Raw genomic sequence first — 22,867 nt, forward strand, 5'->3', positions numbered from 1 at the left:
CCCGCCGGCAGGGGTGCAGTGGAAAAGGGAATCCCAACGGCTTCAAAATTCCAGCCAACGTTTATTCACAGCTTTACCAACATTGGCAAAGATAGGAATTTTGAACTTTAGCCAGTGAGAATTGTTTCAGCAAATTATTTCTAAAGAGGCAGCATATGCACTAGCCTAGGATTTGCATACCGTTTTCTGGAGCAAAGTATCTAGGTTAAGCCTGTAGTGCAGTATTCTGCCTCTTTCAGCCATGGTTGAATAATCGTGAAGGGGAGAGAGGGGGGGGGGGGGCTATACTCTTATACACACCATTCCCTCCCCCTCCCCCATTGTAATGTGAGACCCCCCCGCCCTCCCCAGTAATCAACAGTTCCACCAATCGTACGGCTAGAGGTAAGTAAACCCACAGCCACCAGTTGTACATAGATCATTGAGGGCCTCCATTGCTCAATTCAAATGGCAATTGATCTCACAGTAAAACTCTGATATTTTATGATGTGTCATTGGACTGTGTGAGCTCCAGCTCTTACAGCAAGCTGCCTGAGGGAAGCTCCACACAGCCATTTCTAGGGTTGCATTCTCACTTGCTCAGGCTGGTACTTGTCGCTTCTGTGCTGCATTGTCCCTGTGCAGGCTGCTCACAGTTCGGCCCCTTTAAGCAGCCGTGCTTGTGAAACCGCTGTACAAGCAAAAATCAAAGCGGCCATGCACTTAAATAAACCACCCATGGAGTGCAAAAGGGATAGAAAGTACACTCACTGGACCTGTCTACAATTGCAAGAACAAGCGATAGCCTCTGAGAAAAGCTCCCAACGTAAGCCTTGTTAGTTTGTTGAAGGGCAGCACGGTAGCATAGTGGTTAGCATAGTTGCTTCACAGCTCCAGGGTCCCAGGATTGATTCCCGGCTTCGGTCACTGTCTGTGCGGAGTCTGCATGTTCTCCCCGTGTCTGCGTGGGTTTCCTCCGGGAGCTCCTGTTTCCTCCCACCGTCCAAAGATGTGCAGGTTAGGTGGATTGGCCATGCTAAATTGCCCTTAGTGTTCAAAAAGTGTTGGATTGGGTTACGGGGGATAGGGTGGAGGTGTGGGCTTGGGTAGGGTGCTCTTTCCAAGGGCCGGTGCAGACTCGATGGGCTGAATGGCCTCCTTCTGCACTGTAAATTCTATGATTCTATCCAGAGGTTTGCTGCAACCTTCAGTTGGCCACCAATAGGTCGGTGAAAGATAGCCTATGATTTGCCTCGAATATTACTTCACACTGTGGCACAAAGCTCAGGAACAGGAGAACGAAGCCTGATCTCTTGCTCCTGATCCCCAGAAAAATTCTACCGAAGAACAACCTCCATCTTATTATTACTTGAACTTTAATGTTGCTAAAACTGCATTTTGTTTCTCCAGGTGGCAGAAACCACTTTGCTGCGTCACACCATTGCAGAGTGTCAGGCGTGTGGTGAGCATTCTGAAGTTTCTTCTGTTTTTGACTGTAACCTTGAAATGTAATAACATTTAATATGAAGGTCAAGGGATTTTCACCTCTTCGGGTACTTTTACAACTGCTCCTCTTAAACCTCCTCTCCCGCACACCTCTGATATAGGCCTGGATTTTCAACCTCGAGGTGTGCAGCAGGAGGCAGGAAAATTGGTGGGTTGATGTGCCTGCCTCAGGAGAAAGTGCCCACAAAGGTGGAATGGACATTGCCTCGGGCAAAGACAGGTTGGAGTTGGGCCAGCCGGGAAGAAGTTCAGAGGCAGTCACCAGGGATGCTGCATGCTGAGATGGGCATGTTTGAAAGTCTCGCCTTGATGCTGTTGGACATAGTCCCAGAAAAAGTAAAAGATTCTCCAGCCCATCCCCCTCCCCGCACCCTCTACACACTTCCCATGCACCATCTGTGCAACCTCATGCCCCCATGTCAGGCTATACTCTGCAACCCGTCGCCAATGGCCTCCGATGCCAAGCCCTTTCATCCTCCCCCATAGAACTGCAACCCCAGGCCAAGCTATAACATTCCCATTCCCATTGACCCATTACAACCTGAATAGAACCAATAAACTCAATAATGACAGTATAAAAAAACTTTTAAATTATCATTCATTACTTTCCACAACGTGAAGAAGAATTATCTCACTATAAAGCGATAGAAGTGTCAATCAAACAGATCCTTTGGGCGGGATTTATTGGCCTCATCGTGCCCAACCTGGTAACACCTCTCTTGAGATTCGCGACGCTCAAAACACCTCATGAGATTTAACGAGATGTTGTGAGACGTCGCGATCTGGATCTCGCCCTCACTGTCTGCGCCACATCCTCCCGGCTCCTGGATTCTAACGGCCTCACCTGGGAGACCTCGCCAGGTCGCCGTTTAGCACTGGTTTCCACAAATGTTGACCAGGCGTAACGGCACCTTGGGGGGCGGGGGAGGGGGGGTCTCCCAAGTGATTCGAGACCCCCGGGGTCTCCCAAGTGATTCGAGACCCCCGGGTGGTTGGTCTCTGGGCAGAGTGGTACCATGGTACTATCACTGGCACCCGGACACCTTGGCACTGCGATCCAAGAACCCTGGCAATACCATACTGACACTGCCAGGGTGCCTGAGTGGCATTGTCAGGCTGGCATGGGCACAGTGCCAAGGTACCTGGTTGCCAGCTTTCCCATGCCAGGGATCCGGCCTGGGGTGCCTTCCACATATAAGATGGGGTGAGGGGGTTCCGGCATCCCTAAGAGGTTAGCTGAGTGTAGTGTGGGGGGTCTGGAAGCCATGGCGGGGTGGCTGAGGGGGTTTGAAAGATCAGTGCACCAATCACTTTGAGATGCTTCAATATGAGGAGCGTAGCATAAATCCAAACATCATTCAGCATCAATCTGTGACACTTATGCTTCGACAAAAATGGGAGCAAGGCCAAATATATTTCTACCAACCTGGTTTGCAGCATCGATATAAGTAAAGTGGCTTATCTGACACTCGGGCAGACTCGTAACGGAGTTCCACCAATCAATTACTGTAGTCCCAAATTTTCTATTTTAGGGAATGGATTGATCGACTCGGAGGAAGAAATTGAACCCCCTGTGACCCCCACCATTTCTAAACCCAGATGTACTACTCACTCTTGTTTCCGAGGTGTGCAATGTACTGAAACTCAGATTGGTTTCCGGTGCGGCCCCTGCCCTGCAGGATTTGTAGGTGATGGAATTCGGTGTACTGATGTGGATGAGGTAAAGTACAAAGGCAAAAGCGGTGATGGATTTTGATACATTTTATTTTGCAATAATTTCATTCTTCATTACTGCTAAACAAAATTAATAGATTTTTAAAAATAAATCTTTGCTTGTATTTATCTTGGAAATGGCTAATCTTGATTTCTGTGCATTGATCCTTATTCTCAATTTTCCCTTGAAGTGTCAGGTGAGCCCATGTTCTTCTGGAGTTCGCTGTGTGAATACTTTCCCCGGCTTCATGTGTGAGGATTGCCCAGCAGGTTATACGGGAAAGAGAATCCAAGGGATAGGATTGGAATATGCAACTCAAAATAAACAGGTAAGCAATGGAAGCCTTACTTACAAACACAACAATGTGGGAATCGGGTGCCGAGAGAGTATAGGAAATGAGAGGGAGAAGGAAGTGGGAGGGAGAGTCAAAGGTGGTTGGAATGAAAGTCAAGAGAAAGTGTCACAAAAGTAAGAATGAGGTTGGAATAAGAGTCAAGAGCAGGTGAGAGTGAGAGGAGGGGGGAGTGAGTCAAGGTAGCATATAGACGATGGATGTCAGAAGAATGGGGAATTCAGGAAGATAGGGAATGGGGTTCAAATGAAGGTAAGTACTTAGATTAAGAGAAGTGGGAATGAGACTGAAAAGAGGCAAATTAACCAGGAGAGAGTGTAGAATATGCGTAAAGAAAGGGTGAAGAATTGGAGTTAGCTTAGCAATGAGAGAAGAGTGCAGGGAACAGCCTTGCAGATTGAGGTACAAATGAAGAACAGAGTCTGAGTTAAGGACAAATTAGAAATCAAGGGCACGAGTTACCAGCCATGTTGCGCCCGAATGGTGATGTGACGTGACCAGTAGATCCCGGGGGCGACCTCCCCAGTGCTTCCCGATACCTCGTGAGATCTAACCAGATCTAATCAGATCTCGCGAGACCTCGCGATTGTAGAGGCTGACTTATCTCTGCCTTTGCTGGATCGAATGGCCACTCGGCATCTACTGCCTCGCGAGGAGGCCCTGGCCAGGAGCTGTTCTGTACTGGTCCCCACAAACAGGGACCGAGCAGAATAGTACCTGCGGGGGTCGCCCAGGTGATCGGAGGCTCCTTGGGTGGTCAGGTCTTGGGGCAGGGCAGCTCCCTCTGTGTTCAAAGTATAAATATTTGTTTTGTTTTTACCATTTTAAATTGATTGCAGTTCTATTCATATATAAATGATTAAGCATTTTCAATAACTCGTTATGAAATATTCAGCATGTATTAAATGTATTTAATCTTATTCATGGTTAGTGAACATACCCAACTTCAATCTTGGGGCCCACTGAGATGAAAGAGGGCCACTCATGTGGCACACTCACTCGCCTTGGTTGCCCATCACTGAAAAGCAACATATGTTCATACACGGGGGTCTAACCTTTGCAGGCAAAAATAAAATTTACACACATTGTGCCTTTTTCAATGACACAAAATAGGTGTCAACCATTCCCTGGTTCATTCTCCCAGGTCAATTCCTTGACCAATCAGAGTCAACCTGCCTGTTTTGAATTTAAAGAAAACGTGGCAGTTAATTATCAGTCATCAGTTAACTGGTGCATTCTCCGTATAAATGCCTCTATCAATCAGAATCCATTTGTCAACCAACCAGTGCTCTCTTCTGATGCAATGTAAATTGTTGTTCCCTTTACAATTTGGCATTCTTGCAAATGTCCTGAGTGCAAGCTGAAAAGCTTTGACAACATGTCCTTTTCAGCAATACTCAAGTTCTGTTCTACCAAATGATTATTAAATGGTCGTATGAAAATACCATCAATTTAACAAAAATCCAGCAAATTTTCAGTAACCTTTTTCTTCACTCTCTAGCTCACAGCTAAGTAGATTTAGAATTTAGCGAGTCTCTATGGGATAGCAACAGGTGCCTGCTTTAAAACTTTGAGATACTTGTAAAAGTTTGTTCTCTTCCCCTTGCTCTTCCATTTCTTTTTTAAAAACATTTTATTAAGGCATTTATAATTTTATAATAATAACAGTAAACAGTACAAATACAAATATAAACATAGTGCAAAGACCACCTCCCTCCCTCGCAAGTCCCACCTCCTCTAAACAATAATCTAACTCCCCACCCACCCCGCGCCCCCACCTCTGCTGACAGTTTTCTCCAATGAAGTCGACAAATGGCCGTCACCTCCGGACGAACCCGAGCATTGACCCTCTTAGGGTGAACTTTATTTTTTTCTCAAGTCTGAGAAACCGAGCCATGTCACTAAGCCAGATCTCTGAATTTGGGGGCTTTGAGTCCCTCCACGCTAACAATATCCGTCTCCGGGCTACCAAGGAGGCAAAGGCCAAGACGCCAGCCTCTCTCACCCCCTGGACTCCCGGATCTTCCGACACTCCGAAAATCGCCACCTCTAGACTCGGCACCACCCTTGTTTTTAACACCGTGGACATGACATCTGTAAAACCCTTCCAAAATCCCCTAAGCTTTGGACTTGCCCAAAACATATGAACATGGTTTGCTGGCCCTCCCGAACATCTCACACACCTGTCCTCTATCCCAAAAAACCTGCTTATCCGGTCCACCGTCATGTGTGCCTGGTGAACGATCTTAAACTGAATCAGGCTGAGCCTGGCACATGATGGGGGCGTGTTGACTGCTTAATGCATCCGCCCAAAGACCTGCCTCTATCTAGGGCCTCTATATAGGGCAGCATGGTAGCATTGTGGATAGCACAATGGCTTCACAGCTCCAGGGTCCCAGGTTCGATTCCGGCTTGGGTCACTGTCTGTGCGGAGTCTGCACATCCTCCTCGTGTGTGCATGGGTTTCCTCCGGGTGCTCCGGTTTCCTCCCACAGTCCAAAGATGTGCAGGTTAGGTGGATTGGCCATGATAAATTGCCCTTAGTATCCCAAATTGCCCTTAGTGTTGGGTGGGGGTTACTGGGTTATTGGGATAGGAGCAGATGTTGACCTTGGGTAGGGTGTTCTTTCCAAGAGCCGGTGCAGACTCGATGGGCCGAATGGCCTCCTTCTGCACTGTAAATTCTGTGATCATGATCTATGATCTCCCCCCCCTAACTCATCTCCCCACTTGTAATTTAGCTCCTCTGTCTGCATTTCCTCTGACTCCATGAGTTCTTTATAAATATCCGAAACCTTCCCCTCTCCCACCACCATTCTGGAAACTACCCTGTCCTTTATCCCCCGTGGCAGTCGGAGTGGAAAGGTCGAAACTTGCCTTCGCAAAAAATCCCGTACCTGCAGATATCTGAATCCATTTCCTGCCAGCAGTTCAAATTTCTCCTTTACATCCTTCAAACAGGGGAAGCTCCCATCTATAATTAGATCCCCCATCTTCGCAATCCCTGCTCTCTGCCATCTCCGAAACCCCCATCCAGCCTTCCCGGTATAAATTGATGATTGTTACAAATTGGAGCCTGGACCAATGCTCCCTCCACTCTCACACGCTTCCTCCACTGCTCCCAGGCTCTCAGGGCCGCCACTTTCACCAGGCTTGTGGAGTACCGGGCCGGCAAGAACAACAGAGATGCCGTGACCAATGCCCCCAAACATGTATCCTTGCATGATGCCTCCTCTCCCATACCGAACCCCCCCCCCCCCATTACCCACTTCCTAATAATTGCTATATTTGCCGCCCACCCTCCCCTTGGCCACGCTCCAGCAGCACTTTCTTCACTCACGGGGTTTTACCCACGCACACATAACCCAAAATCACCTTGTTTACCCGTTTAGAAAAGGCCCTTGGGATAAAGATGGGGAGGCACTAAAAAACAAACAGAAACCTCGGGAGGACCGTCATTTTCATGGTCTGTACTCTCCCTGCCAGTGACAGCGGGAACATGTCCCACCTTCGAAAGTCCTCCTTCATCTGTTCTAATAGCCAGGTCAAATTTAGTTTATGTAACAGCCCCCAGTCCCGTGCCACCTGGATTTCCAAATAACGAAAGCTTCCTCCCACCACTCTGAACATCAGTTCTCCCAATCTCCTCTCCTGCCCCCTTGCCTGGATCACAAACATCTCGCTTTTCCCCATATTCAATTTATACCCCGAAAACCGGCCAAATTCCCCTAAGATCCTCATAATCTCTCTCATCCCCCCTCACGGGTCGGAAACATACAGGAGCAGGTCGTCGGCGTATAGCGAGACCCTGTGTTTTACCCCCCCCCCTCATATCAACCCCTTCCAGTCCCTTGAAGCACTAAGCGCCATCGCCAGTGGCTCTATGGCCAAAGCGAACAGCAGTGGGGAGAGGGGGCATCCGTGCCTAGTCCCCTGGTGCAATTTAAAATAGTCCAACATCAACCGATTCATTCGGACACTCGCTACCGGTGCCTGGTACAACAATAAGACCCAATTAATAAAGCCCCACCCAAACCCGAACCACCCCAACACCTCCCACAAATAGTTCCATTCCACCCGGTCGAAGACCTTTTATGCGTCCATCACGACCACTACTACCGCCTCCCTCCCCTCTGGGGGCATCATGATCACGTTTAAGAGCCTTCTAATGTTGGCCGTTAGCTGTCTGCACTTAACAAACCCCGTCTGGTCCTCCCCTATCACCTGTGGGACACAATCTTCTATCCTTGAGGCCAAGATTTTAGCCAACAGTTTGGCATCAACATTCGATAGGGAGATTGACCTGTATGACCCGCGTAGCTCAGGGTCCTTCTCCCGCTTCAGGATCAGTGAGATCGAGGCCTGTGACATTGTTGGGGGAAGAACACCCAGCTTCCTTGCCTCATTAAATGTCCTCACCAGCAGCGGGCCCAGCATCTCTGAGAACTTTTTGTAAAATTCCACTGGGTAGCCGTCCGGTCCCGGGGCCTTACCCGATTGCATGGCCTCAGCCTCTTTGCTACTTCTTCAATCCCGATCGGGGCACCTAACCCCACCACCAACCCTTCCTCCACCTTTGGAAACTTCAACTCACCCAGGAACTGCCTCATCCCCTCTTTGGTCATCCATTTCTAATTACACTATGAACTTACTAAATTGCATTGAAGCAGACCATGTGAAAATTTTTTCAAAATGAATATCTGTGAGCAGAGTTTACAATGGCGTAAAGTCTCAGAGTAGCAACACAAACGTTTGCAAAGTTTGTTGCTGGCAAGGACCGGACTTGACCTGTTTACTCACATCTATTTTTTGTGAACATTAATACAATGAAAGAAAGGCCTTTGTGTTGAATTCTTATTGGTGGTATTTTCAAGCAGCCATTTGGAAGTTATTTTAAATAGATTAGCAAATCAAACCCCAAATCGTTAATAACAGAATTAAATGAGTGAATTTGCAGAAGGACTTTCCCACTTGTCTACAAGCACAGCAGCAGAAGGGGCAGCAGGAACAGCTACGGCTTAGTGTAAATAGGTGACGGTTTACTGATTTAAACTCAAGAATGCCAGAAGTCAAGGAAATAAAGGTCATGGAGGACTGTGAAGTATCATTAACCATAATGAAATGTATCCTCAACAGGTCTGCATTGATGTAGATGAATGCAGTGATGGAAGGAATGGAGGCTGTGCGGAAAATTCCCAGTGCATTAATGCCATGGTAAGCATCCTAACAACACCACTTCCACGTTCACTCAAAAGACTGCTAAAAGATTATTGAAGTCTGAGAAAACATTTGATAAACTACCATATAAAAGGCTGCTTAACAGAATTGAGACTCCCGGATTAGGAGGGTCAGTAGCAGGTAGGCAGCGATGGTGTCAATTGATTTGGGTCGCACAATGGCATAATGGTTAGCACTGCTGCCTCACAGCGCCAGAGACCCGGGTTCAATTCCAGCCTGGGGTGACTGTGTGTGTGGAGTTTGCACATTCTCCCCATGCCTGTGTGGGTTTCCTCTGGCTGCTCTGGTTTCCAGTCAAAAGAGATGCAGGTTAGGTGGATTGACACTACACTTGATCTTAGCCAAAAGGCCAAGAAGCGATAGGTTAGGTGGATTGTCCATGCTAAACTGCTTCTTTGTATCCAAAGATGCATAGGTTAGGTGGATTGACCATGCTAAATTGCTTCTTAGTATCCAAAGATGCACAGGTTAGGTGGATTGGTCATAATTAATGGGGTTATGGGGATAGAGCAGGCAGAAAAGCAGCAAAGAGTGATCAAGATCTTTGGGGTTTGGAGCACAGGCACAAGTATTTGAGATACTTGAGATACAGGGAGAGATCGCAATCTTTGGGGTTTTTGTTTTCAGGAGGGATTTGAATCCTCCAGGCTTTTGCTTTGTGAGATTGGGATCTTCCGGATCTGGATCCAGGAGCAATGTCTGACAGCACCACTGAAATATGGCATTATTTCTGTACTATGCTGTATCCAGTTAGTTATGGCACTTTGGGAAAAGGGGATCAAAGGATATGGGAGAGCTGGATTAGGCTATTGAGTTGGATGATCAGCCATGATCATAATGAATGGCGGAGCAGGCTCGGAGTACTAAATTGTCTCCTCCTGCTCCTATTTTCTATGTTCCTATGTTTCTATCTCTCCGGCCCTCCTGTAAGATATTGCATCATCTCTCCCCTCTATTTTGTTAGTCTCTCTATCTGTTGCATTGGATCTCACCCTAACCCTAACTCCCTCCTGTACGGTGATTCTCTCACAACCTTTATCCTTCATGGTTTCTCTCACTATCACCTTTACTGTAAATCTGCGTTTCTCCTGTGCTGTAGCACTGCTCCCCTCTCCCCCAACAACTCCCCGTCTCATCCATACGATGTTCCTCACTCTTTCCCTCCTGTAATATTGTTTCTCTCTATGTTGCGTTGCGTTTAATCTCTCTCATATCTCACACTCTTTACCCTGTTTGGTGTCTCTACGTCTCTCCTGTACTTTTGATGCTGTTTCATCCGTATGTAACAATCATTCTCTCTTTTTTAATAAATTTAGTGTACCCAATTATTTTTTTTCCAATTTAGGGGAAATTTAGCATGTCCAATCCACCTACCCTGCACATCTTTGGGTTGTGAGGGCGAAACCCACACAAACACGGGCAGAATGTGCAAACTCCACACGAACGTGACCCAGAGCCGGGATCGAACCTGGCACCTCGGCGCCATGAGGCAACAGGGCTAAGCCACTGCGCCACCGTGCTGCCCTAACAATCACTCTCTTCTTGCTGTGCATTGACTCTCTGCCTCCTTCGCCATCTGCTAACCAAAATGGGTGGGGGGGGGGGGGGATTGATCTCTGAATACACAACCCATCCATTCATATAAAAGGAGACATGTTAATGGTTTGATTTTCAGTAAATTGTCATTTTGCTCAGTGTCATCATCGGAAAATAAAATGTGCAGCATTGTGGGCGGTGTTCAGTCTGTTTGCCTACTAGATTTCTAATTTATTTGAAATCTGATTGTCCTAGGGATCGTTCCGCTGTGGGGCCTGTCGGACTGGATATGTTGGAGATCAACAGAGGGGCTGCAAGCAACAGAAGAGCTGCAGCAACAGCCTCCTGAACCCCTGCCACACAAACGCACAGTGCTTCATGGAGAGGGATGGCATCATTTTGTGTACAGTGAGTGTTACAGCACTATGTGAATGAGTGGCATTGAGTGCCAAGGGTTGGCTGGTAATGTAGTGACAGAGAGCGCCCCATGACTCTGTCATTTCTAATGCCATCTGTTTCTTTTTCAATTGAAACTGAATGCTTCAGTGCACTGGGAAATTAGAGACGATGTTGGATGTTTCAAGGCCACGGGAGATTAACTGGCTGGGGTACAACCAACAAAAGGGCCGATTCTACCTGCTGTGCGAATGAAGCAGCCTTAATGAGTGAATGTTGCATGGCCTCGAGTGAGTTCACCCAATCTTTCTGACGTTCTGAATTAATTTAAGTGTGTACAGCAATTGATGGTATCCAGTAGTGGGTCATTACAAGCAAACCTTTGTGACTAAGAGTATTTGGGTCAGTGGAAATTTTCCACCATCTAATTCTGGCATCTTCTGTGATAATTGCGGAATAGGCATTTTGTCACAAGTTCAGTTTCAGAGACTCAACAAAGTGTTTTGTAATTAACCTTCCCACAGCTATAATAATCTGGTATGTTAGGGGGAGATGGTATTGTCACTCGACTAGCAATTCAGCGACTCAGGGTAATGCTCTGGGGCCCTGGGTTTGAATCCCAGCATAGCAGAGGGTGGAATTTGAATTAAATAAAAATCTGGAATTAAAAGTCGAATGATGACCTGGGCCGGGATTCTCCCCTACCCTGCGGGGTGGGGGGTCCCGACGTGATGGAGTGGCGTGAACCACTCCGGTGTCGGGCCGCCCCAAAGGTGCGGACGTCTCCGCACCTTTAGGGGCCAGGCTCACACCTTGAGGAGCTAGGCCCGCGCCAGAGTGTTTGGCACTCTGCTGGCTGGCGTGGACGGCCTTTGGCGCCATGCCAGCCGGGGCCGAAGGGACTTCGCCGGCCGGCGTAAATCCGCGCAGGCGCCGGAGCGCCAGCGGCTGCTGACGTCATCGCCGCGCATGCGCAGGGGAAGGGGTCACTTCTGCCTCCGCCATGGTGAAGACCATGGCGAAGGCGGAAGGAAAAGAGTACCCCACGACACAGGCCCGCCCGCCGATCGGTGGGCCCCGATCGCGGGCCAGGCCACCGTGGGGGCACCCCCGGGAACAGATCTCCCCGCGCCCTCCCCAGGACCCCGGAGCCCACCCGCGCTGTCTGCTCCCGCCGGTAAGGTAGGTGGTTTGATCCACGCCGGCGGAAGAGGGTTGACAGTGGCGGGACTTCGGCCCATCGCGGGCCGGAGAATCGCCGGGGGGACCGGCTGACCGGCGCGGCACGATTCCCGCCCCCACTGAATCTCTTGTGGCGGAGAATTCGGGGCACGGCGGGGGCGGGATTGAAACTGGCCCCCGCCAATTCTCCGACCCGGCGGAGGGCCGGAGAATCCCGCCCCATGAAACTATTGTCAATTGTTCGTCGTAAAAACCCATCTGGTGCACGAATGGTCTTTAGGGAAGGAAACCTGTCATCCTTACCTGGTATGGCCACCCAGACTCACATCAAGTCAGAGAGCCATCCAGACTTGAACGTTCGCTCCCTTCTCTCTCCACAGATGCTGTCAGACCTACTGAGATTGTCCAATATTTCCTGTTTTTGTTTCAGATTCCAGCATTCGCAGTCATTTGCTTTTATTTATAGACCCACATCAATGTGGTTGACTCTTAACTGCTCTCTGAAACGGCCCAGCAAGCCACTCAGTTCAAGGGCAAATAGGGATGGGCAACAAAGGGGCACCCACATCCCATAAAAGAATTAAATAAAATATGGGGTACAGTGCATTACATTTTCTTCAGTTTAGTCATTGGGAGTGTGTTGCATACACTCTACATTGTAGTCAGTTGTACAAATTATCATTTAACAATACATAACTTATTCAAGTGTAACTGCACCACTCCCTGTGTTCATTTGTAGGCAGATTTCCAGGTTTGTTGCTTCTGTTTCCTCCTTCCGTCTCCGGAAATGTTGTTCCGGTCGTCTATTGCTAGTCCAAAATGTAACAAAATTGGAATTTACGGTGATACAAAAGCAAAACTGTAGTTGCTGGAAACCTGCAGACAAAGGATTGTTGCAAAAATACAGCATCTGAACCAGAAACTTTCGGCTCACTGTCAGTTTACCCTTTGTTCATCATTCCTTTTCAGGTGCTGATCGATCAGTTGTGTATTTTTAACATTCTTTCTCTCAATGTTCTACGGTCAAAAGTTAACTGTTTACCGATCATATTAAAATATGTGTGCTTCTCCAGCTGAATCATGTGAGTGCTGGAAATTCCACGTAGGCGGCTCAAGCCTCAGTATCCGCTGGACCTGCAGTGGCTTGCTTCATGCATTATTCTGTGCAGCCTCCAGCAAGCGCACGGCAGAATACTCACGGCCCACCTTGTTTCTTCCTATAGTGTGGGATCGGCTGGGCTGGAAATGGTTACGTATGTGGCAAAGACACTGACATCGATGGGTACCCTGACCAGGATCTCAGGTGCCCAGATAAGAGCTGCAGAAAGGTTAGTAAAATGCAGAAATTCACACTGGCTGCTCGCGTCACAGTGAAGCTAAAAGGACGGGATTCAGTCCCAGCAGAACACAAACACAAATATGCACAGCGTCTGTGTGACTGCATGTGTAAAGGATTCCTGGCAATAAGGAAGGAAAGGACTCAGCAGGATGGAGGGGACTTTAGAGTTTGGAAGGGTATCATTCTGATTTATATTTAGGGTCAGATTCCATGTAAGAGACCTGAGACTTTCACTGGTTGGGTTAAGTTGGAAGCTTTTTAAAAATGGCAGGTGGATCTCTGGCCTGGAATTCCTGACCCCATTCCTGGGTTGGCTGATTTTCAGGAGTGCTTTTAAAGGGTGCAGACTGGTGCCTGTCCGAAGTCCCCACGTCTGCCAGTACTGACTTGACTGGCTCCATTGTGGAGGTAGATATCTCCTACTCCTCCACAATGTTCATGGAGTAGGGCCTGGTTTTTAAAGAGTTGCGTTTTACGAACCCTTAGAGGCGTTGTCAGCCTTATTGTGCATGAGGGGACCTTTTAAAAGGTAAGTTCAAAAGGTCCGTCTCATGCCCCTATTCCAAGTTATTTCATCCCATCCATTCCCATAATCCTTCATACCCCCTATGCCAGGCTCTGTACTTCTGCCTACGCTTATGGCTCCTCATCCCCCTGTGCCAATCTCTGCCTTTTTACTCACCCAACATGTCCCCTCATGTCCCCATGCCAAGCTATGGCACTTCCATGTGCGATGATCCACTGCACACTTTTAAGAACCAGTGTAAAGTGGAATGTGAGAAAAGCGCTGGGAAAAACATCATTCATTCATAACTTTCTCCTATGTTTGAAAAAGACAAGGTAATAAAAGAGCCAATCACTCGGGCCCTTTGAAGTTTCAAAAACCACAAACTGAAACTCTCGTGAAACCACTTAACAAACATGGTGAAATCGATTGCAGAAATCAAAGAGCCTGAGTTGTCAATCAAGCAATGTTTCCTCTGGGGAGAAGGTGTTCTAGTATTATAATAGCTACCTGGATGCTCATCCAAGCATAATGAGGAACATTGTTTGATTGGCAGCTCAGGCTCTGATCTCTGCCCAATTTCGCGATGTTTGTTTACACAGGTTAAGTGGTTTCATGGGTTTGTGGTTTGCCATTTTTGAGACTGGGCGATTGACACTTAATTTGTACTACAGAATATTTTTCTAAACATAGGAGAAAGTTCTCAATTCATTACTTTTTTCAAAGCTTTTTTAACACATCCCCTGTACACTTTGGACTTCATTAGTTCAAGAAAGTGTACAGTGGGTCTTTTAAATAGCCCACCTCAGCATCTAACAGCCCCCATGGCTACATTCATATTCTACCCAGGTCGGCTGATCTGACTCCAGCTGCACTCGCCCCCGGGTACTTTCCCCCAAGGTGGGCGGGCAATTTTCTCAACACCTCCTACACTCCTGAAGGATGAAAACCTAGGCCACGGTACCTGTATAACCTTTCCCATAAATCCCATCATACATTTCTTGCATTTCTCTGGTATTTTTCCAATATCATTTCCTGAGTACATCTGTGGTAGCAGAAATGGAAAGAATTCAACTACAAGGTGAATGAGCAAGGGTGGCACAATGGCTAGTACTGGTGCCTCACAGCGCCAGGGACCCGGGTTCAATTCTGGCCTTAGGTGACTGTGTGGAGTTTGCACGTTCTCCCCGTGACTGCGTGGGTTTCCTCCGGGTGCTCCGGCTTCCTCCCTCAGTCCAAAGATGTACAGGTTAGGTGGATTGGCCATGCTAAATTGCCCCTTAGTGTCCAAACGGTTGGGTGGGGTTACCGAAATAGGATGGGGGATTGGGCCTCGGTAGGGTTGCCTTTCGAAGGGTCGATGTGGGCCGAAAGGCACTGTAGGATTTCTATGATTCTCCCTTCCCACTGTGCGGAGTCTGAAGCCTTCCTTCCAGGTGAAACCGGCAGTGGCTTGTACTTTGTTCAGCTTTTAATATACTGCATTCACTGTTCACACCGCACTTTCCTCTACGTCGGGACATCAAAGGCATATCGGGTGATTTCTTTGCCTCCGTTCAGTTCACAAGTGATGCCCTGAGCTTCTGGTCACTTGCCATTTTAATTCTCTGTCCCACTCCCATTTTGCTCTCTCTGTACTGGGGCTGAATTTCCCCGAGGATCTGGAAATCCTGTCGCTGGGGCCAAAGGTCGGAGTCAACCCGGCTCCAGCAGGAAGTGGGATCGTCCGGCATCATTTCGTCGATCTTGCCAATTAGAAACCACAGCCCGCTCCCCGGGACTGCTAGCCCAATCAGTGGGGCAATCAGTTTATACACCCTATCAAATGGCTGCTTGCGGAGGGGGTGAAATAGCAGAGATGAAGAGAACACTAACCTGTTTACACAAGGCCATATGTCTTTTCGAAGTGGGAACATCATGACATGCAAGTTGGTATTACACATTCAGTTCCTCTTCATCATTTTAATTCATTTGCTTGTTGCAACTGCAACAACTTATAGCACTGCTAGATGGCGGGCAAAGACACTTTCAAATCAGATGCACTCTGTGTTCAAGCAAATTGGAAAATGACTTTTAAAACTTAAGGAGGAGTTTGCCATCAAAACCAGCTCCCTTTCTCTTCAAAAATCATTTGGTGTTGTATTTGGCAATAAAGTACTGAGCATTGCAGGGTTGACCTTCCCCCAACTGTGCGATTTGAAATGAAAATGAAAATCGCTTATTGTCACAAGTAGGCTTCAATGAAGTTACTGTGAAAAGCCCCTAGTCGCCACATTCCGGCACCTGTTCGGGGAGGCTGGTACGGGAATTGAACCGTGCTGCTGGCCTGCTTGGTCTGCTTTAAAAGCCAGCGATTTAGCCCTGTGCTCAACCAGCCCAACCAGATTTGGTGGAGTCCATCTAAACGCACCAATCCTGACCTGATTGGAACCCCTTTGTATATTTACATGGATCTTAGATACCCCAGGCACAAGCTGCAGCAAGATTCTGTGGTTGGAAATGGGTGGAGAAATTCATCCATTTGGCAGCCAGCTGTGAAGTCTTCTGGCCATTAAGCTAAAGCAGCAGCCAGATGGATTCCAGCCCTGAAGATCAATAGGAAACCTCCCTTTCAGCTTCTCTGATCTGAGTGAAGTAATTAGAAGGCCTTCTCGACACTCTTCCTAAGAATTAGGAGTTCCTGACATTCAGAGAGGAATGGTGCCATTGTATTGTTACCAACCCATTTCCTTGCACCCCCCACCCCCCTTTTCCCAATGACATGGGTCAGTGGTCTTCCGTTCCTCTGCTTTGCAACAAGGTGCTTGACACGTACAATTAATAGTATCCTCCAGAAACATCCAAGCGTATATTTCATTAGGCGATCCTCTACTACGTCAGTCAAGAATAGGATGATATCGAGGATAGCAGTATTGAACAGTCTAACAGAGCAAATTGAGTGTACCAAAATGCAATTGAGGGTGCTAGGACAGGACACACTGAGAAACACATTGCAGGAGAGTCATACCCTGATTAAATCCACAGAATGAGATGTTCAAGGATTAAAACTGTGAATCTTTTTTTTTTAAAATAATTTTTATTGAAAGAGTTTTTCCATACAAACATTTACCCCTACTAATTTTTTTAATTATTTACAACACAATCCCTCTAGGCAAATATCCCTCCCTCGCCCGCCCTCTCGCGCGCACCAGTCCTCCTCCCCCCCCCCCCCAAGCAACAACTTAACAAACAAGGCAGCCTACAGTTTCAGACATGAGCAGCAAGCAGACTTGCCCGCGTTACAGTCGTGCATGTCCCCCCACGACCCTTGCTGCCCCCCCCTCCCCTCCCCCCCCCCTCCCTCCCCCCCCCCCCCCCCCCCCCCCCCCCCCCCCCCCCCGGGTTGCTGCTGCCACGAACCCGAACGTCTATCTCTGATCCAAAAAGTCAAGGAAAGGTTGCCACCGCCTGGAGAATCCCTGTACCGACCCTCTCAGGGCAAATTTGATCCTTTCTAGCTGAATATAGCTAGCCATATCGTTAATCCAAGTTTCAACGCTTGGAGGCCTCGCGTCCTTCCATTGAATTAATATCCTTCGTCGAGCCACTAGGGACGCAAAGGCCAGTATTCCGGCCTCCCTAGCCTCCTGTACCCCCGGTTCTACCCCGACCCCAAAGATCGCAAGCCCCCATCCTGGTTTGACCCTGGACCCCACCACCTTCGACACCGTCCTTGCCACCCCCTTCCAGAACCCTTCCAGCACCGAGCATGCCCAGAACATATGCACATGGTTCGCTGGGCTTCCCAGACATCTGACACACCTGTCCTCACCCCCAAAGAACCGGCTCATCCTTGTCCCCGTCATGTGAGCTCTATGCAGCACCTTAAATTGAATGAGGCTCAGCCCTTCAGTCCCTTCAGGTGTGAGAATACCCTTGATCTCTTGACCGGCCCATTCAGCCCCCTCACGTTCCAAGTGATCAGCCGGGTCGCGGGACGACCCGCCCCCTTCCCCTGCCGATTAGCCATGTCCTGTTCCCTGCTCGCCCCGGGTCGACCCTCCCCTTCTGACCCGCTCCCCATGGCGATGGCCCCCTCCCCCCACCTCTCCAGTCCTCCACTTCCCGTTTCTGGTCTTTCCAGCAGCAACCCGGTGTCCCTCCCTAACCCCCCTCCCCCCCCCCCCAGGCTAGGACCCCTCCTAGCCGCGATGTACCCTCCATCGTACTCCCGTAAGTCAGCTGGTTTACGCTGACCCGGCTGCTCCTGCCACACTCCGACTCCCCCCGGCTCGGGGGGGGGGCCTCCCCCCCCTTGCCACTCCTCCCTGGCCCCGCTCCAACGCGGGAAAGGTCGCCATTGCTAGCCACGCCCCGCACTCCTCCCCTCCCCCCTCCTCTGCCCCGCGCGCGGGAAAACAGAGGAAAGCCCGCGCTTTCGCCCTGCCACACCCCACCCCGCCATCTTCAGTTCCACCCCCGTCCCCGTCCATGCCTGTAAAGAACCCCCCCTAGGAGCCCATATCCCCGATCTGCTCTCCCCCCCGTCCCGCCTCCCCAACTTAACATTATAAATAACAGATAGATAACAAATAACAATGTACTTAACAGTCGCCCTCTACCAAACAGTATAAATAACCATAAATAACCATGAATAACCACAGTAACAATAACTAAGGGAAGTTGGCAAAGGGGGGAAAAAACATCAGAAGAAAAACCCAAAGCAAGAGTTCAAGATCCAAACAAGGAAAGAAGAAAAAAAAAAAAAGGGAAACCGTTCCAATAAGAGTTGCCCAGTTCCGACCCAGCCGAAAAAAAAACCGCTTGTTCAGCTGAAAGTACCCGAGCGGCTACGGCCGCCAAGTATCCCCTGGGTCTAATTCGAGTCCAGTTTCTCTTCCTGTACAAAGGCCCACGCCTCCTCTGGGGACTCAAAATAGTGGTGTTGGTTCCTGTAGGTGACCCACAAGCGCGCTGGCTGCAGCATTCCGAACCTGATCCGTTTTGCATGTAGCACCGCCTTCGTCCGGTTGTACCGGGCCCGCCGCTTAGCCACCTCCGCACTCCAGTCCTGGTAGACCCTCACCGTCGAATTCTCCCACTTGCTGCTCCTTTCCCTCTTGGCCCACTCCAGCACTCTCTCACGATCGCTGAGTCGCTGGAACCGCACCAGCACCGCCCTCGGGGGCTCATTTGCTCTTGGCTTCCTAGCCATGACCCTGTAGGCCTCTTCCAGCTCCAGGGGCGAAGGGACGGCCCCTGCCCCCATCAGGGAGCTCAGCATTTCTGCTACGTATCCCGGGAGGTCTGACCCCTCCAGGCCTTCTGCCAGGCCCAAGATCCTCAGGTTCTTCCGCCTCATTCGGGTATCCAGCTCCTCAAAACGGCTCTGCCATTTCAGGTGGAGTGCCTCGTGCACCTCTACCTTTCCCACGAGGACCGTGGCCTCCTCCTCCCTCACAGTCATCTCCTGCTGCAGCTCCCGAATCGACGCCTCTTGGGTCGCCTGGGCTCCCATCAGCCTGGTGGTCGTCGCATTCATTGACTCCAAGAGCTCCATTTTCAGCTCCGTAAAGAAGCGCAGGAGAGCGGCCTGCTGCTCCTCCGCCCATTTCCTCCATTCCTCGGGTGCGCCACCGGCCGCCATTTTGGTCTTCTTCCCCCGCTTTTTTTGAGGAGCTGCTGTTGCTTTCTTTACCACCCCACTCCGGGTACCGACCATAAAGTTGGTCTGGTTCTCCTCAGGGAGACTTCCCCCACCGGGATTTGTCCTTACAGCGCCGTTGGGGCCCTCCAATCGGCCCGAAAACACCTTTGTAGCAGGAGCCGCCAAACGTGCGACTTAGCTGGTCATAGCCGCAACCGGAAGTCCAAAACTGTGAATCTTTGATGCCAACTGTGAGCCTCGCTGGATGGCACGGTGGCACAGTGGTTAGCACTGCTGCCTCACAGCACCAGGGACTCGGTTCAATTCTGATTTTTGGGTCACTGTGTGGAGTTTGCACGTTCTCCCCATGTCTGCGTGGGTTTTCTCCGGATGTTCCGGTTTTCTCCCACAGGTTAGGTGGATTGGCCATTCTAAATTGTCCCTTAATGTCCAACGGTTAGGTGGGGTTATGGAGTTACAGGGATAGGGCAGGAGAGTGGGCCTAGGTTGGGTGCTCTTTCAGAGGGTCGATGTAGACTCAATGGGCCAAATGACCTACTTCTACAGTGTAGGGATTCTATGATGCAAATGCTGATTACAAAATTTGGGTTCTGGTATTCTTGCCGTTTCTCTAACAAATGTTTGCACCAAACGGACGTTCCACGCTGGCAGTGAGATTTTATAATTTCAATCTTTATAATGCTCTTGATTTTGGCATCTCGCAGGAAACAAGGTGAAGCCCACAGCCTAGTGCGGTGTGTCACCAGTTGTGGAGAGGCCGCTGCTACCCTTTGAGCCCAAGCAGTTGCAGTCAGTCCAAAAAACAAACTGGGCTGGATTCTCCGCCGGCAGGACCCTCCGCGGATTTCCCGATGGAAATCAGATAACGGGTGCGGCGGGGCGGAGAATCCCGCCCACTGTGTTTGAATGGTAATATATAGATTCTGTACCGGACAGGAGACTTTGGATAGATTGGAAAATATTTTAACCTTATTCTCCAATCAATCCATTTGTCCTTTTATTCTCGAGGCTGATGGTCTGAAGCCAACAAGATGATTTATAAATGGATATTTACACTGAATTTAATTTCTTTAATCTTTTTGCTCCTCAGGATAACTGCATTTTTGTTCCCAATTCTGGACAAGAAGATGCTGATGGTGATGGCTCAGGTGATGCTTGTGATGACGATGCAGATGGAGATGGCATTTTCAATGGACAGGCATGTCTTTAAAATATAACATCAACATCTCTTTCTATGGTTTGTAACGGTTTAGTTGGAAATACCGATAGCAATGTGCAGCTTTAGAGACCTCTCAAAGTTAGGGGCGGCAGGGTGGTACAGTAGTTAGCACTGCTGCCTCATAGTGCCAGGGATCCCAGTTCAATTGCGGCCTTGGGTGACTGCCTGTGGCGAGTTTGCATTTCCTCCCCGTGTCAGCGTGGGCTTCCTCTGGGTAAACCGATTTCTTCCCACAGTCTAAAGATGTGTAGGTTAGGTGGACTGGCCATGATAAAACTGCCCCTTCGTGTCCAGGAATGTACAGGTTAGGTGAGGTTCCGTAGATAGAGAGGGGGAGTGGGCCTGGGTAGGGTGCAGGGGATCAGTGCAGACTCGATGGGCCAAATGGCCTCCATCTACACTGCAGAGATTCGATGAAATACAGCAGTAGAATATTTTAAACAAAAAGGGGTTTAAGTCAATAAATCAACCCTTTTTGTATATCTGAACTGCTCTTTAACCTTTCCTAATAAATTACTTCCTGCTTCTTACCTCTGTGTCCTGTCCAGCAACGCTATAAGTATTGCTGGAGACTTCAGTCCAAGTACAAGTCTTTTGCACCACTATCAAGCTGAGGTTTTGTGGCGCAATGGTGCCGCTGGAAGCTCTGGGTTCATGTCCCACTCCAAGACCCAATAGCCAAACTTGAGTATCAAATTGTAAATCCTTCCAATGTTCTGTATGCCAATTGCAGGCAATAAGAGCAGGAGAGATTCCTGGTCAGCGTTGTGATGGGAGGTAATTGGAGCCTCCACCACCACTATCCATCGCTCCAGGCTACAACATGCATATCGGACTCTTGGGTGGGGGGATGCCAGTTGGCAGGATGGCTGGTGTGGATCAGACTGGTGCCAACAACATGGAGTTTGATCCATGTTCAGGCTGGGGTAGATTAGGGACCTGCCTCCTTGCTTTGTCCCTGATGCAGGTTCTGGTGCTGTGGGCAGAGAATTGAAGAATATTTGTTGACCTAATTGGGCTTTTGATTCCCTAATAGCTCAGATTTAAAATTCTCATCTTTATATCTGAATCTCTTCATTGCCTCCGTATATCTGTAACCTTCTCTGGCCCTACAACCAGTCCTAATCTTTGCAGATATTGAGGTAGAATTTCAGAACAGGTTTTCTTGAGCGCTTTAATGATGTGAAACCTTGCCCCGCACCCCCAGAGTGAAAATTTGTGAAATGTACTCTCGTTTTTTCACTGCACTCTGATGTTTCTGAGATAATTAGGAAGGTTCACGTCTTCATTTTTGAGTAAACGTGACCCATTTGTGCCACAATCTTCTCTGTCAGAAGCCTGTGGAGCTCTATTTGAATGTATGAATGCTCCCGTGAATGGGCGGGGATTATATGCAACTGCATAGAAACAACAGAGGACCGTAAACCTTTATTTATGGCATTGCCTGATATAAAAGAATGGGTGTGAATTGGAGAATTTCAGAAAACCCAATGCACTTGTGTGATTGCGCTGCCTGAACAGAATGAATCTGGCGGGTATTCACAGTATGCAATGAGAACTACTGGAACAAATCTCATCAGGTTCAACCTTAGGTCAAGTTAATCTCAGCCAGTAGCTATCAACCTGTAAGCCGCTCCACAAACCCCAGGCTGTGCCGTTACTGGATGTGCTAGTGGGTAGCACAACATAGCTAGCCAGCCAGTGTGAGACATGTCAATGGAAAAACTATCCTGAAGTTTACGAGCAGCTCAGATCAGATATATGACCGTAGGTTGAACTTGATAGAATTTGTCCAGTAGCTGCACGGTGGAGTTAAAGAGGACCGTTATAAAGAGTAATCAGTGATTAACGTCCATTCTTGTCTATTATTTGGTACATCAATTCAATGATTAACGCTTTTCATTTTATTGGCCATCTTATCTAAACCAGGTTTTTTCTTTAAATAAATTAAATTAGATCATAAATTATGTGCAGACGGATCTTGACAGGAAGCCTGTTACACTCTGCCTTTACCCATTGCCTATTTTCATGCAGTATCCTATTTACCAACATGTGGTCGCAGAAACGTCAGTAGCTTAACTTTACTCTAGATTTCTTGCAGAAATCAGGATCTGTTGAGTGTGTGTCGGGGGGGGGGGGGGGGGGGGGGGGGGGGGGGTTGTTCCGCTATTCCCACTTGCTCCTAATTCAAAAATTGCAACTTGCATTTAACAGCAAAACATCCAAAAGCGTTTCACGAGAGGGTTAGCAAACA

General features: G+C 48.6%; 1 protein-coding gene across 1 annotated transcript in view; it reads left to right on the plus strand.

The window, feature by feature from the left end:
• The window catches only part of thbs4a (thrombospondin 4a), a 123,734-nt gene that overhangs the window by 50,082 nt on the left and 50,785 nt on the right, over positions 1 to 22,867 (plus strand). Inside the window, exons 6-12 of the mRNA XM_038805576.1 lie at positions 1,390 to 1,441; positions 3,018 to 3,205; positions 3,390 to 3,527; positions 8,688 to 8,765; positions 10,581 to 10,733; positions 13,127 to 13,231; positions 20,485 to 20,592. Of these exons, the coding sequence (XP_038661504.1) occupies positions 1,390 to 1,441; positions 3,018 to 3,205; positions 3,390 to 3,527; positions 8,688 to 8,765; positions 10,581 to 10,733; positions 13,127 to 13,231; positions 20,485 to 20,592 (822 nt within the window). The remainder of the gene's footprint in view (positions 1 to 1,389; positions 1,442 to 3,017; positions 3,206 to 3,389; positions 3,528 to 8,687; positions 8,766 to 10,580; positions 10,734 to 13,126; positions 13,232 to 20,484; positions 20,593 to 22,867) is intronic.

Source organism: Scyliorhinus canicula, chromosome 8 (assembly GCF_902713615.1).
Source record: "Scyliorhinus canicula chromosome 8, sScyCan1.1, whole genome shotgun sequence".
NCBI classification, from domain to species: domain Eukaryota; kingdom Metazoa; phylum Chordata; class Chondrichthyes; order Carcharhiniformes; family Scyliorhinidae; genus Scyliorhinus; species Scyliorhinus canicula.